This window comes from Pleurodeles waltl, chromosome 11 (genome assembly GCF_031143425.1).
Source record: "Pleurodeles waltl isolate 20211129_DDA chromosome 11, aPleWal1.hap1.20221129, whole genome shotgun sequence".
NCBI classification, from domain to species: Eukaryota; Metazoa; Chordata; class Amphibia; order Caudata; family Salamandridae; genus Pleurodeles; species Pleurodeles waltl.
Window position 1 is genome coordinate 928,008,626 of NC_090450.1, and position 15,071 is coordinate 928,023,696.

Below are 15,071 nucleotides of genomic sequence, written 5' to 3' on the forward strand. Positions count from 1 at the left end.
AGGTCCATTTACTTCAGTTGAGTCTGCCTAGGTTAGGGCTATTCACCACAATTTATCTTGCAAGTCCACAGTAACATTTTATTTGCACTGAACAAAGGGGGTGCATGTAGGAAGCTTAACTAATGAATTCAGTTTTATTTGAAAGATCTGGACCACCTTTGATAGTTTATAACCCACATGTACATTTGTCAAGACTTTGTGACAGCCAAACGGGCAAGTCCCACTTCTAAACAATTCAATGTTCTGATGAGAAACTGATGCAGTAGCTCCTAGTCTTAGTCTGTCCTTAACAGTTTTAATTAGCTTCTAGTTTATCATTTTGTCTAGTTGATTGTACTGTGTTATGCTTAACCTAATCAAATTTTGCTCTTATTGTTGATTTACTTATTAATTCAAATAATTTTCTTTTCAGTAGCCATCACTTTGCAGATTGAATGGCTCCATACATATACATCTAAGAATTGGAAATATGTTTATGTATGTAAACATTGTTGCTCTGCTACAAAAAAGTTCTATAAAGGCGTTTGGCTTAAAAAAAAATTTTTCCCTACCGATTTTCACTATCTGATTAAACAGGCTGTAGCATTGTTACTCCGAGTTCCAGCTAAAATAATTTCAAGTGCTCTTTTTGCACCCTGTTTCTGATTTCCTGAAATGAGTTGTCTAATTTTGCATCCTGTATACCTGTTTTTTTGTTTGTGTTTATACTGTGATTACATTAGTTGCTTGGGAAAAAATCTGTGTGCTTTTTTTATTGTGATAGGTGGGAGCCATTATTATTACACCAACTAGAGAGCTGGCAATTCAAATTGACGAGGTGCTAGCCCATTTCATCAAACCTTTTCCCCAGTTCAGGTGAGTCATAATTCTAGTCTACGTTTATTAATAATACATTTTTAATATGGTGTAACATACCACTCTCCACTTTGAAAGTGCTGTAAATAACAGGTGTTACTATTATCCAGTTTCTTGGTACTCATTTAAGTGAGTTTGAAGCTAATTTCATCCTGACCAGCTCCTCCAGATTCTAATGGTAGCGACTTTCAGGAGTACGCGGATGTCCACAGTGATTGTGTCATTCAGCATTCAAGTGGAAAGTGGTTGAATATCCTTGGTTTCTTGTTTAGTAATTTCTTAATAGGTGAAATGCTCTCAGCTCTATTTTCCAGAGCTCTACTGCTAAAAAATGAACCGCTGTCTTTAAAAAAAAAAAAATGTTTAACCCAGTATTGTAAAGCACACAAAAGTACATTACAGAACTGAAGGTTCTATGCCTGTCTTCCTAAAACTCCTTCATATTTGCTTAATGCACCAAAGTGTTATTTGTTTAGTCAGTAGAGCAAATACTGTGAGTGCTTCTGCAGATACCTTTTCTAAGCTGACTTTATGTCCCCAACACCATTCCCAGCTCAGGCAAGGAGGGAATAAGACACATGACCATTAATGGGGAAGATGCTTAAAGATTGATATATTCTTTCTATATTTTTGTCATTAAGTACTGTCATGTTTCAGCCAAACCCTGTTGATTGGTGGTAGCAATCCAGCAGAGGATGTCGAGAAGCTGAAAGAGCACGGGTATGTATTTACTGTAGTTTACATGATGTTCCATTTATGCTTCAGAATGTCTCATTGTCCTGTAAAAGTAAAATCACTATCAGAATTTGCTATCTGAAGTATCGGTCCCAGTACAGAGGTCATAAATCTGCAGGGAGTCTGAACCAATCGCATGCTTGAGCAGGTTGTATAATGATGATGTATAGTTTCTGGAAGCTTTAGCATCCAGAATTCCAAATCCGGCACTAACTTTTCACAAGACAAATAGATGCCCTTTACTTGAAAGTGTTTGCAATATATGAAAAGTCAGTCTTCACGAGCAGTGGTTTGTCATGTCCTACTGCGTGATCCAAACTATTAGAGCATTACAGATAGATTCTCAATGGTAGATTTTTTGTTGCAGGATGTCCTAATTAAATAGCCATCAGTGATTAGTAATTTACTTTTTCTCGTTTTATATGTAGCGGTAGAGTTTATTTGTGAATGAATAAATTTGTTTAATCATTTACAGAAGACCCATTCAGAATAAGAATTTTCTAGTTAGAGTTTTGTTGGGTTTTCCAAACAGGCATGTGACGAAGAGTGGACTCTCTATCAATAAACAAGCTCTGGCAGTGCCAACTCACCTGCCTTCCATTGTAATATATGCCTGTAATAGTGGAAACAGGGTGGCACCATTACTTCATGCGTGTGAAACTTTTAAATCCAAAAGGACCGTAGAAGTTACTTGAACAGTGTAACCATCCATGATATTCTGTGCCCCAGTAATTATGTCATTAGCGTTTTTTCAACAGTCAGCTAAAGCCATATCTATCCAGATGCTAAAAAGTGATGCACTTTGTGCATTGCTAAAGTAACAAAAATAAGTACATGTCATAAACTTAGTAACTCTAGAGATTCAAAACATCCTAAAATGATAAATCTTAAACTGCACATGAAGAGAAATGATGTTTAAATCAGAACATGTAGTGTGGTTTTAACTGCACCATTGCAGTTTTGTTCTAAAACAAATTAGGTTTGTACAAAAACTTCACAAGCTTAACGAAGATCCACAGTTCTCTGCATAGTAGCCTCTGATATTACCTAATGTTCACACAGAAGTGATCCTTTGAGGTTTATGTTCAGCTTTGCGCTCCTCTGACTTGTGGGTCGGTTTGCCCTAATCAAATAACTGTGTGTGTGTGTGTGTGTGTGTGTGTGTGTGTGTGTGTATGTATACATATATATCTATATATATATATATTCATTAGTAGTTGCTAAGCTCAGACTTTCAGTAAGTTGTATCACACCTTAAAAGTTTTATTTAACCATGGTTGGTGTAGCTTCTAGACCATTTACTTGTAATTCAACACCACATGGTCTCTTGGACAGTTTTCTTGAGGGCTGGATGAAATCTAATGCTGTGTTCCCTAGTAACGACATTTAAACCAGAAAAACACCTTTCTGAATAGTGGTCCCCTTTAATAATAAGCAACAATAAGCTGCCTTTCATTGAAAGGTATACTAGACAAAGACTTCCTCTTATAACCAATTTTTTTTCTGTTTGTTGAGGTTTGTTTGTTTCTGTATATCATATGATCCATTTTCTACAAAGGTTTTTGAAGAGCTGCCATTTGTTAGTAACTCCAGGAAATGAATGCTTATGCGGTGTCAGGAGGAATAGTTCCAAAGTACAGGCATTGCAATCAAACTTTCAGCCTATCATTTATTTATGTGTTTTTAGGTCACTGCTTACTACATAGGTCCCATATTAAAGTCTCAGCAGAAATGTATAGCAAGGTACATGCCATATTAGCAGAACATTGCTCTATATGTCCACTGATAACAAATGAAAATCGAGCTATCGATAAATAATGCTTTTAATAAAAATCATGTTTGTGACTTTATGTTCAGTGATATTTTAAAATCCTAGATTGGACTTGTTGGATGTACAACCTTACTAACAATGAACAAAGATTCCCTTCTGTTTACTTAGTGGACACATCATAGTGGCCACGCCTGGCCGTTTGGTGGATATGTTCAGAAGAAGATCTGAAGGACTGGATCTAGCAAGCAGAGTAAAAACCCTTGATGTCCTTGTGTTGGATGAGGCTGACAGACTCCTGGATATGGGATTTGAAGCAAGGTATTTTTTATTTTTTTGTTTTGCAAAATTAAGAAGTCCAAAAATGTTTCTGTTTGAGAGCACTTTGATGTGTAGTGCAAAAGACTCTCAGTTTAGACAGTAAAAAAGGCTTATTGGGAGTGCTATGTGTTGAGTAACCGGGCAGTGACGGGAGTGGTATAGTTACGAGTTTACCCAAGTATTCTTTGCAGTATAGAGTGATAACATCTGTGCTTGGGAAGAAGGTGCCTAGGGAGAAAGGCTGATGCCTTCCAATGACTTTGCACTGCTTTCTGTTATGTGACCTGTCCTGCCTGCGCTACTTGCTAGAAAGGAATATGTTTAAAAAATGTTTATATTTGGAACACCGCAGCTCATTCTATTTTTTTAGATTTTCATTTTATAAAGCTATGCATGTTACATTCAACTACTTCAGAGTGCTCACAAGTAAATGGAATGTACAGTATGAGGTAAGAGGTAAGCCAGTGAGTGTTCGATCACAAGATTGAAAGTAAGTGTCTGCCATTTTTCAGTTTTGACTCCAGAAGTGATCATTGTTTGATTGGAAAGGATAATTAAAGCACATCTAAGTGGGTTAGGAGTTTACTGAATTGATTGTAGTTGAGCCTTGGACCTTGTATTCATTAGGCTATAAGAGTGTGTTTTTTCTTCTTAAATCATTGTTAACAGATCCAGTGGATGAATTATGATCAGAGATTTCTAGCTTGGGTTCAGTGTGGAACTACTGTATGTTTACATTCTGGGCCTTTGGGCCAATGGGCTTTATGTTCCGTGCAGAGAACCCCGAATTTAATCTTCGAGCTTACTGGAAGCCAGTAAAGCACTTTCAGTGCAGGCTTAATGATGGTGCATTTGCAGATGTTTGGGAAGTCTGACTTCCTGGTTCTGGGGTGCTTTGTAACCGGGATATTAGTTTCTGGTGGAGACCATAATATATAATGTTGCAGTTATACACACATGATATGATGAGGGCTCTTGTCATCTCAACCTGGTAGTCCTTTTGAAGGAAAGAGATGATTTTATGACATATGAAGGTCTAAAGAATGATTGCCTTGACTGTTTGTAGAACTCTAAAGTGAGCAAGACTTCAAAGTGAAAAATGGCCCCTGGTTCATGGCTTTTTGTGTTATAGAAGGAGGGATTCAGTGTTTAAATACCTTAAGGGCAATCGAGACTGGCACAGCTTCTCCCACCACAAGGATCTCTGTTTTGGCTTCATTCATGCAGAGAAACATTCAAACATTCACTGGACTATCTAGGCACAGAGTGATGGTAGCAGTGTTTGGTCATTTGTCTAGTCCGAAGTGGATTTGTATATTATTGTTCTACATATGGAAGTTCATATGCCATTGGTTATCATTTGAGCTAGAGAACATACTTGGGGGATACCATACTACACTGGACGTGTGGATGAATCAACTGATCAGATATAGTATTTTTGGCAGAGGGTAAATAGCAGGTATAAAGAGTTTTTATGCACATTATTTTCAGTTAGTATTTGGCTCCATAATATCTTTGAATAGGGATGTTATGATGGAGATGAATTGGGTCTAAATAATTTGAAAGCACAAAATCATTTTTCCAGAATTGGATTTGAGGGACCCATATTTACTCTGGGTAGGTGTGGGGAGTCACATGCAGAGGCAGTGAGCATTTTCTGTTTAATACAAGGAAGTGAGATAAGGCATGAATCACCCAGACACTTTTTACCTGGATGGTAGAGTTGCCAGTGGTGAGGTGCACGGAAGTGATATGTCTTTTTTTGTTAGTGGATGGGAGAATCACAAAGAAAAATATTATTGCATTGTGCTTGCAATTTCTGTTTAATGGCATGCCAGATCGCCTTTTTATTGCTCATAGCATTATGTATTTTCAAAGATAGATCAGTTGTAAAGGGGATTGGTGTCTATTTGGCTTACTCAAACTGTTGGACTTCTACACATTTAACAATTATGATATGTGTTTCTTGTCATGGCACAGCAAAATGTGTCCTTTCAAATAGATTGTATGTCATAAATACATTTTGAACTGTCAAATAAAAACCTTTGTTTTATTTGCAGTATAAATACAATTCTGGACCTTTTGCCAAAGCAGAGGAGAACTGGGCTGTTTTCCGCAACTCAGACTCAAGAAGTAGAGAACCTGGTTAGGGCAGGTCTCCGCAATCCTGTGCGGATTACTGTGAAGGAAAAAGGTGTCGCTGCCAGCAACACTCAGAAAACACCAGCACGCCTTCAGAACTTCTATATGGTGAGATCTAATTTCACGCATTATATTTTCTTTAAATTGGTTACTTTGTAAGTATAAAAAAGTGCAGAAAATAAAAATAAAACCTAAGATGGTAGCTTTGAATCCATTGTAAACTTTTTTAAACTATTACTTTTCTGATAAAAGTGTTACTAGGTTTTTGACAATGGAGATGGAGGACTTTAACATAATGCTACTCTTCAGAACATCTGGAACACATGGGGATTGTCCTACCTGCCTCCCATGGTTGGGGCTAGAGAAGGAGTTACCATAGAATTAGACCTGGAGGTGTCAGCTCCTTGGTTCTTATCCTTGGGTCTTAGTGTCTACAAGGAACATTGCAATGTTTTGACTCTTGACAGTTTATTAAGCACATTGGAAGGTATTGGAAAGTTGGTGGAACTCTTCACTAGGTATCCTGTTTCTATTATGAGACCTAAAGCATTGCTAAAATGATCATATGACTGAAATTATTAAACTTGTTTCAAATTTCTCATTTGGACTAGTCAAGGAGAAATTGATCTTGTGTTGTTTAAACTGTTATGGGCAACAAGTGACTTTTGTTTTTACTATCTAGCTGTCTTATTACTGGGTAAGTTAGAAGTTCCATAACATGAATATTTATTTTTTAAAGTTCAACTCCAAATTGTCAGACTGGGTTGTCATGTAGAGCTTTGAGATGAGATAATCCAGAAGCTTTCATGGCTAGGCACCCTTCAGATCTAAATCTGGGACCGATTTTAACTCAAAGGGGGGTGGGGAGGGTGGTCCCCTCCTTGGACCTATGGTGGTCCCTGAGGGCCTGTGCTGCTTGTGAGAGGGTGCCTTGTGCACCTAAAGCCCCTGTGGCATCAGCTGGCTCCCTGCTACCACCCTTCCTGGGTGTACGGATCCACCATTCCTCCCCCCGAGCAGGAGCAGCTGTTTCTGTTTGTTCCCGCCAGGCAGAAGACGTGTGTTTGCCTGCCTGTAAGAGTGTGGACAGGGAAATAAAAGTCTGCTCCCACCAGTGGTAGCATTTTTAAAGCTCCTGCTGAGTGAGAGCAGACATGCTTTCCCTGTCCACGTTCCTGCAAGCATGGAAGGCATGTCTGCTCTCACCGAGCTAGAGCTTTAAAGTGCTCCCGCCATGAGGGAGCAGACATATGTTTCCCTGTCTGTGCTATTTGGGGCAGGAAAACTGCTGTGTCCCGGGAATGGGCTTCCTGGGGACATAGTAATTAAGCCACTCCTGGAGGACGGGGTCCCGGGGCCTTTACAGGCTCAAGGAGGAGGCCCATGCTGCCCGGCTCCTTATTTTACATGACACCCCAAGGGATGGGGGTCCCTGGGGCTTCCCAGGGGCTCGGGGTGGGAGACAATGCACCCCTTCCCCCAAAGAGGATTTTTTTTTTTTGCCACCCCTGGGCTTTGGTCCACCCTGGAGGAGGTTTTTTTTTAACAGTGGCCCGGGATGCTCCACCCCCATTTCCCCCACCCCCTCTTCACCAGGCCTAGGGAGTCCAGGTATCTCTACCCTGCACCCTTATGTCTTTTTTTTTTTAAACCTTTTTCTTTCTTTTGGACTCTGGACTGAGTCCCAAGTCCTAAGAAAGCTCCTGCCACATATTTGTTGATGTAGTGGCAGCCGGTTGGATCTCAGCATGAGATCTGTTAGGTCCTGGGAGCTTCCACGTCTAGAATTATACAATGTTTTTAGCTACTGAATGGATACATACCAAATCAGAAAAAGCACTCTTTCTGGATCAAGATCTAGTTTAGTACCGAAATGTGTAAATCCATTCAGGCATTTGGACTGTAGCTGTGTCTAAAGTTCCTACTTAAAAATTGATGGTGAAAATGCATTTTGGGACCCCCCCTTGTTTTTTCTCGGCCGCCACTTTCGGATCACCCCAGAACTTTACATACACAAACAAGACAAAAAAGAGCTCCTGTTTGGAAAGTTTTGTGAAGATTCGTGAAACTGCACCAAAAATTTAGCAATTCAAAAAAGGCATTTTCTATGGAAATACAATTGTAACTATAACTATTGGGTTATACTATATGTGTGTGTGTATATATCTATATATATATATATATATATATATATAGATATACACACACACACACACACACCAAAGAGATGTTATAATAAGGTGAAAATGTCTGTAAAAGCATAATATTTTAAATAAACAACACCACTGAAATTCACCACTTAGTTATCTCAAATAACTATAACTTGTGCCCTAAAATAACTATAACTTGAGCCCACACCATGCACTGTGTTGTTATCAATGTCATCAGTGATGTTACCAGTGATATTATAGAATATGCCATGAGTAATGTAATATGTGAGGTAATTAGCAGTGCATAGTAAGAGTGCAAGTTAGGGCACGAGTTATAGTTACTTGAGATAACTAGAACTGGTAAATTTCAGTGGTTTTGTTCCTTTTAAAGAGTATGTTTTCCAGATATTGTCAACTCACTCTAATGTCCCTTTACCCTTTTGTTTCTGTCTAGTGAATTTCAAAGGTTTTGTTTGATGTAAAGTAATATATTATTACAATTCCTAACTATAGTGTCTCTTTAACATTTGTTTTTTACAGTGAATTTCTATGTTCTTTTTTAATGCAAAGTAAGCTGTTGACTGCAGTGTGTGGTTATTATAACACCTAACGTAACTATAACTCTCACTCCCGCTTTGCACACTGTTGTTATCAATGATGTAATTTTTAGATGTCTTTAGGGATGTTATATCAATGCAGTCATGAACATGTCATGAGTGATGTAATATGAGAGGGCAGGAGTGGTGCATGGCGAAGGTCTCCTTTATGGTTACTTTAGGGCATGAGTTATAGTTACTTGAGATGGCTATAACTGGTGAATGCTTTTAGTGGTTTTGTTAGTTTAAAACAGTATGTTTTAACTGACATGTTTAGCTAACTGTAAGGTCCCTTTAACCTTAGTTTTTTTAGAGTGAATTTCTCTGTGTTTTTTTTTAAACATACAGTAAGATGTCCATCACCAAACTTAGTGTTGGTTTGGTTACCCAAAAATGCTTTTCCTATGGAAACATGATCTAAGTTATAACTACCCAGTTACCGTACCAATTCCTACCACACGTGCTAAAAGGTATGCATGATAAAGGCACAAAAACTTACTTGTGTGGTAAAGGCAGAGTTGAAAAGGCTGTTTCCTGTTGTAAAAAAAAGGTAATGGCAGAACTGGATGAAAAAGTGATCTGAAGCTCTTGGGATAATTTTGTCTCTGGCGTGCTGGTAAATAAAATGATCACTAGATACAGGTGTCAAAAGCTATTGCCCACCTATGACCATGATACAGGTAACTAATTGCGTAGTTCACTGAGAATGATACGGTGAGTTGTGGGTGGCTGCTGGTTGAAATAAACCTCCATGGGATATTTAGGAATCTGGGACTAGTGTAATAGATGTATGGTCTCTTGTATGCAGTGTAATACCCAAATGTTGTGTGGATCTTGTTGGATAGTGTGAAAGTGTAGTGTAATGTATGGGTTGCTCTACCAGTGATGTGCATGTTGTTTTAAAGAATTCATAATTAGCCAGTTTAATAGCAATAAAGTGATGTGCACATGCAGATGTGGCATTTTAAGGTAACTTAAACTGAATGGTTCTGAGATAAAGTTTTTATTTTTATTTTTGGCAATGCTGTGCAAACTTAATGGTCTTGGTGACAGTACGCCCTTGAAGGTTGTATTGGGAGTATTGTTCGTGGAAGTGCTCCAGAGTGTCTTAAGGTAGCTGCTTAGGGCATATTGGTACTGTTTTGGGGTATTTGTGTTGAGACTTGCTGTGCACTGATTGACAGTTGTGTCTTTGATTTGGCCTATGTTTACTGTACTACTCCATATGCAGCAGCCTGTGGCAAATGTTAGGTGGCTTGTTGTCTTGGCAAGATATTTGGAGTCGAAGAGGCAATCCCTCCTGGGTCCAGCAGATGAATACTCATCCCAGAAGAATTCCAGGAGAGTTAGTGGATGATGCCTCTTCCATATCAGGCTCTACCTGCATTCAAACCACAGCCACCTCTATGTCCTTGGTGTAAATTCTATCCTGTGGGTCCATCATTCTGTAGAGGAGATATTGGGAGTTAAGCACCGGTAGATGGGTTCACTTGCTTTCATCTCCCAAAGTCCTCTGACTGACTTGTATTCGTAGTGGTCAGAGTTCAAGTTGAGGTGCTCCCTGGAATGCAGAAGGCCGTGCTGGGGCACTCTGGTAGCTTAATGTGGTCTGGTGTAGACTTGCCAAAGCATAGGATCTCAAAGTATATTACCTAGTTTGTTGCCCCAACCAAGCACCTCTGTTGTTGGCCTGAGGACAACATCTGGTTTGGGTGAATATGTGACTAATAGCGGGACATCCCACAGACTCCTGTTTCTCTATCACTGCAATTAAACAGCTTAAACTGCTAAGGGAGAGAGGGAGTGGTTCAATACTATGTATCTGTTTGGGGTCGGAGCTGAGTATGGCAAAACATGCATCCAGGCATGCACACAGTAGTATTTTAAAGCATGAGCGAGGGATTGAATGCATGAGTGCAGTGTGTTTTTGGGGCAAAGGGGTTACCTGGAGGAGGAGTCATTTTCTCCCAACATATATGCTTATAAACTGCCTAAACAGTTGCGGGTAAAGCATTACCATACCTTCGGTAATTAGTTGACTTCTGTTTTAGGCAACCTTTATTTTAGGTCTTATTAAGTATATTATAGATTAAGGTTCAGGTTAAAAGGTAGTCAGAGACCCAAAGCAGCCGCTGTATTATACTAATGAGAAAGTGAATGGAATCTCTATCCAGTATGTGTACATGCTGTGGGTGCATGTTCTTCCTTGTTATCTTTTGTTTTATCTGAGTCTTCAATCACTTTATTGATTAAAAGGATAACTGCAGTAATAACTGAGTACTTGTTATAACGCAAACATGCTGCCTAAGTCGACTACCACTGTTCATGTAACATTAAAGTCTCCTGTTTTCCTAGATTGAATGCAGCCGTCTCCCCCTTTCTGCGTTTTTGGAAATTAATTCAGTTTTAAAAGAGCTTCATTTAAAGGTCCCATGATCTCTTTTGGTGATATTCTCTTTTTTGAAAAACCAGGTCTTGAAGTTTAGGTTCTGTTTTTTCAGTGGTGTTTTATCTCTAGCTATTCAGTTTGCTATTTTTTAGGTCTAGCCTAGGTGGCACGCATGCGCTGTCTTTAAGACCTGCCTTGTTCAGTAAACGGAATTGGATCCTGCCTGCTACTTACCATAGCTAGCATGCATGTCCCTCTTCTTTGCTGTCTCCTTACCGGTTTGTGCAGTCGATATCCCACTACCATTCGTGGCTGAAGAGCATAGGCCAAGTACAGTTTCCTTACGCTTTGAATTGTATATCTGTTGTTTAGGGAAACTCTTTTTTTTATAATTGTTTCCTCCCTTTGCTCATGCTCTGATGTACACCTGTTTTCGAAATGCCGCTTTACTTCCTTTATGTCACAGGAGTCCGTTTTCAGGCATTGTGTATTTGTGATTTTTATTTCTGTTTCGTTAACAATTGCAATGTATTTAAATGTTATTTTTTAGGAACAGGAGAACCGATGTTAAGACTTGAACCCAGCACCCCAGTTCCAAAGTCAGCAGTTCTGGATGTTACGTCACATCCTCTCTCTAAATATCCCCTTCTGTGCCCAGGACGTAACCATTATGTCCTGAGCACACAGCCCAGAGGGAGCGCTAGCGTTCCACCTCCCCCACACCCCCTGTGACGTCAGCGCACGATCGCGCGCTGTTTGTCACAGGGTCTCCTCCCGCGATCGGAAGAAGGGAAGGAAAGTTATTTCCTTCCCTTTGAAGTCTCTCTCTGCGTTTTGGCAGCCGGATTGAAAGCAATCCGGCTGTCAAAACGCCCACTAGACACCAGGGATTTTATTTCAAAAAGAAAACTGGCATGAGGGAGCGACCCCTTGGGTAAGGTTCGCTCCCAGGGGGGGCATTTTTTTTAAGGCCTTTTCTGCCCCCCCCCCCGGGGGCAGATCGGCCTATTATTAGGCCGATCTGCCCGTGGGGGGGGGGGGGCAGAAACCTCTAGGCACCAGGGATAATTTTTTTGTTTTTGTTTTGTTTTGTTTTTTGTTTTAGAGGTGGGGAGCGAACCCTTAGGCAAGGGTCGCTCCCATAGGGGGCAAATTATATTTAGGCCATTTCTGCCCCCAGGGGGGCAGATCAGCCTATTTTAATTAGGCCGATCTGCCCTTAAGGGGGGCAGAAACCACTAGGCACCAGGGATCTCTTTTTTTTTTTTTGCGCCGTCACGCCCTGGGGGCAGATCGGCCTATTATTATTAGGCCGATCTGCCCCCAGGGGGGGGGGGGGCGAAACCTCTAGGCGCCAGGGCAAATGTTTTTTTTTTGTTGTTTGTTGTTTTTTTAGAGATGGGGAGCGACCCCTTAGGCAAGGGTCGCTCCCCTGGAGGGGCAAATTGTATTTAGACCATTTCTGCCCCCCTTGGTGGCAAATCGGCCGCTTTTAAGGGCAATCTGCCCCCAAGGGGGGCAGAAACCACTAGGCACCGGGGATCTTTTTTTTTGCGCCATCACGCAAGGGGAGCGACCCCGTAGGCAAGGGTCGCTCCGGGGGGGGGGGCAAATTTATTTTAGGCCATTTCTGCCACCTCTGGGGCCGGCTGAGCTAGAGGCCAAAATCCACAGGTAGGCACTTTGCAAAAAACACCTCTGTTTTCTGTGAAAAAATGTGATGTGTCCACGTTGTGTTTTGGGCCATTTCCTTTTGTGGGCGCTAGGCCCACCCACACAAGTGAGGTACCATTTTTATCGGGAGACTTGGGAGAGCATAGAATAGCAAAACAAGTGTTATTGCCCTTTGTCTTTCTCTAAATTTTTTCCTTCCAAATATAAGAGAGTGTGTAAAAAAGACGTCTATTTGAGAAATGCCCTGTAATTCACATGCTAGTATGGGCAACCCGGAATTCAGAGATGTGCAAATAACCACTGCTCCTCAACACCTTATCTTGTGCCCATTTTGGAAATACAAAGGTTTTCTTGACTGCTATTTTTTACTCTTTATTTTTCAGCAAATGAATTGCTGTATACCCGGTATAGAATGAAAACCCACTGCAGGGTGCAGCTCATTTATTGGCTCTGGGTACCTAGAGTTCTTGATGAACCTACACGTGCTATATATCCCCGCAACCAGAAGAGTCCAGCAGACGTAACGGTATATTGCTTTCAAAAATCTGACATTGCAGGAAAAGGTTACAGAGTAAAACGTAGAGAAAAATTGCTATTGTTATTTTCTGTAGGAAACCCTTGTAGGATCTACACAAATTACCCCTTGCTGAATTCAGAATTTTGTCTAATTTCAGAAATGTTTCGGTTTCTGGTATCCAGCATTGGTTTCACGCCCATTTCTGTCACTGACTGGAAGGAGGCTGAAAGCACAAAAAATCATAAAAATGGGATATGTCCCAGTAAAATGCCAAAATTGAGTTGAAAAATTGGGTTTTCTGATTCAAGTCTGCCTGTTCCTGAAAGCTGGGAAGCTGGTGATTTTAGCACCGCAAATCCTTTGTTGATGCCATCTTCAGGGAAAAAACCACAAGCCTTCTTCTGCAGCCCCTTTTCCCATTTCTTTGAAAAAAATGAAATTTTCAATGTATTTTGGCTAATTTCTTGGCCTCCTTCTGGGGAACCCACAAAGTCTGGGTACCTCTAGAATCCCTAGGATGTTGGGGAAAAAAGGACACAGATTTGGTGTGGGTAGCTTATGCGAACAAAAAGTTATGAGGGCCTAAGCGCGAACTGCCCCAAATAGCCAAAAAAACGCTCGGCACAGGAGGGGGAAAAGGCCTGGCAGCGAAGGGGTTATTGCTGGTTATATTTCTTTTGAAGTTATGTGTGTTTTTTTTTTTTTTTGTCTAAGTTTGTAGTGTTAGGAACATTGCTGGGCGGGGACAGTGGTACATGTGTTTCCCTTGTTCAGGGCACGTCACGTTGGTTTGACCTCAAGCTGAGCTAGTCAGTCTTCAAGCTCGAGCCTGGCTGTAGCTTTCAGTGGCTTGCCCTCCTCTACTCCGAACTGTACAACATACAGCAATCACTCGAAGACGTGGGGGAAAATAGTACATGTCTGAGATTCTGCATTTGTTTGTTAACAAGTTTGGTTAATAACAGCTGCAACATAGGATCGTTAATGGGTAACTTGTTTTGTATGATGACTACTTTAATTAGTTTAACGTTCTATTTTGTAAACCATTTTCACTGTTCAGCGGACAAGGTTTGCTTTTAGACAGTTTTCATGTGAAATAGCGCTTGTTTTATCTTGGGATCTGGCAGTTCCGAAGATGGGGCGGTCTGTATGTGAAGCATTTGAAGGTAAATTACCAAGGGTAGTCCCTGGCAGTGCTGCCGTCCTTTTATCTGCACAGTACCAGCAAGTAATATATGAGAGCAATCTAGAGTAGTGCACCCATGTTTGCACCTAAAAAAGCTTTGTCGTAATTCCATGTGTGAATTCAGAAATCATTTACAGTGTACCTGCTGCAGAAGACTTTGACCATGCTCTACGCTTTCACTGAGCAGAACCATACGGTTGTGTGCATTTGATCAGCTAAGAGTCATTACCTTGTGCCCATATACAAGGATCAAAGACAGCGTCATTATCACGATCCAGAAACCTACTTACTTTATTCTTTGTTTTTCTTTGCTATGAAATGTACTGGCTGCTGGGAGCTCGAATAACTTTACCAGTCTTGGCAGATCCACGATGCAGAATATTTCAATATGTGCAATAGAGTGAGCGGCTAGGCTCTTATGGGCATGGGTGTGAGATCCCCATTTGAATTCCGGCATGTCTGTAGAATAAAATGAGTGGATTCTATAGACTAGCACACAAAGTATGTGGGGGATGTCAAGGACAGGTCTCTTGTAGCCTATTTAAGCTGAGAGTACGCCAGTTAGGCGATCGCTTTCATAAGCATGAAAGTGGCAGTTAGGTGTGTGAGGGAGTTCCCTTTACCGACTAGGTGGTCTCACACACATTATAGTGTCATGCTTCATCATATGACCACCTAGCCCCTCTCAGGTAAGATAATACTTTTTACACTCCCAACACTGTCTTCTTGTTTTAATGG

General features: G+C 40.6%; 1 protein-coding gene across 1 annotated transcript in view; it reads left to right on the plus strand.

The window, feature by feature from the left end:
• The window catches only part of DDX55 (DEAD-box helicase 55), a 74,647-nt gene that overhangs the window by 20,129 nt on the left and 39,447 nt on the right, over positions 1 to 15,071 (plus strand). Inside the window, exons 4-7 of the mRNA XM_069215007.1 lie at positions 764 to 855; positions 1,513 to 1,575; positions 3,530 to 3,679; positions 5,740 to 5,929. Coding sequence (XP_069071108.1) covers positions 764 to 855; positions 1,513 to 1,575; positions 3,530 to 3,679; positions 5,740 to 5,929 — 495 coding nt within the window. The remainder of the gene's footprint in view (positions 1 to 763; positions 856 to 1,512; positions 1,576 to 3,529; positions 3,680 to 5,739; positions 5,930 to 15,071) is intronic.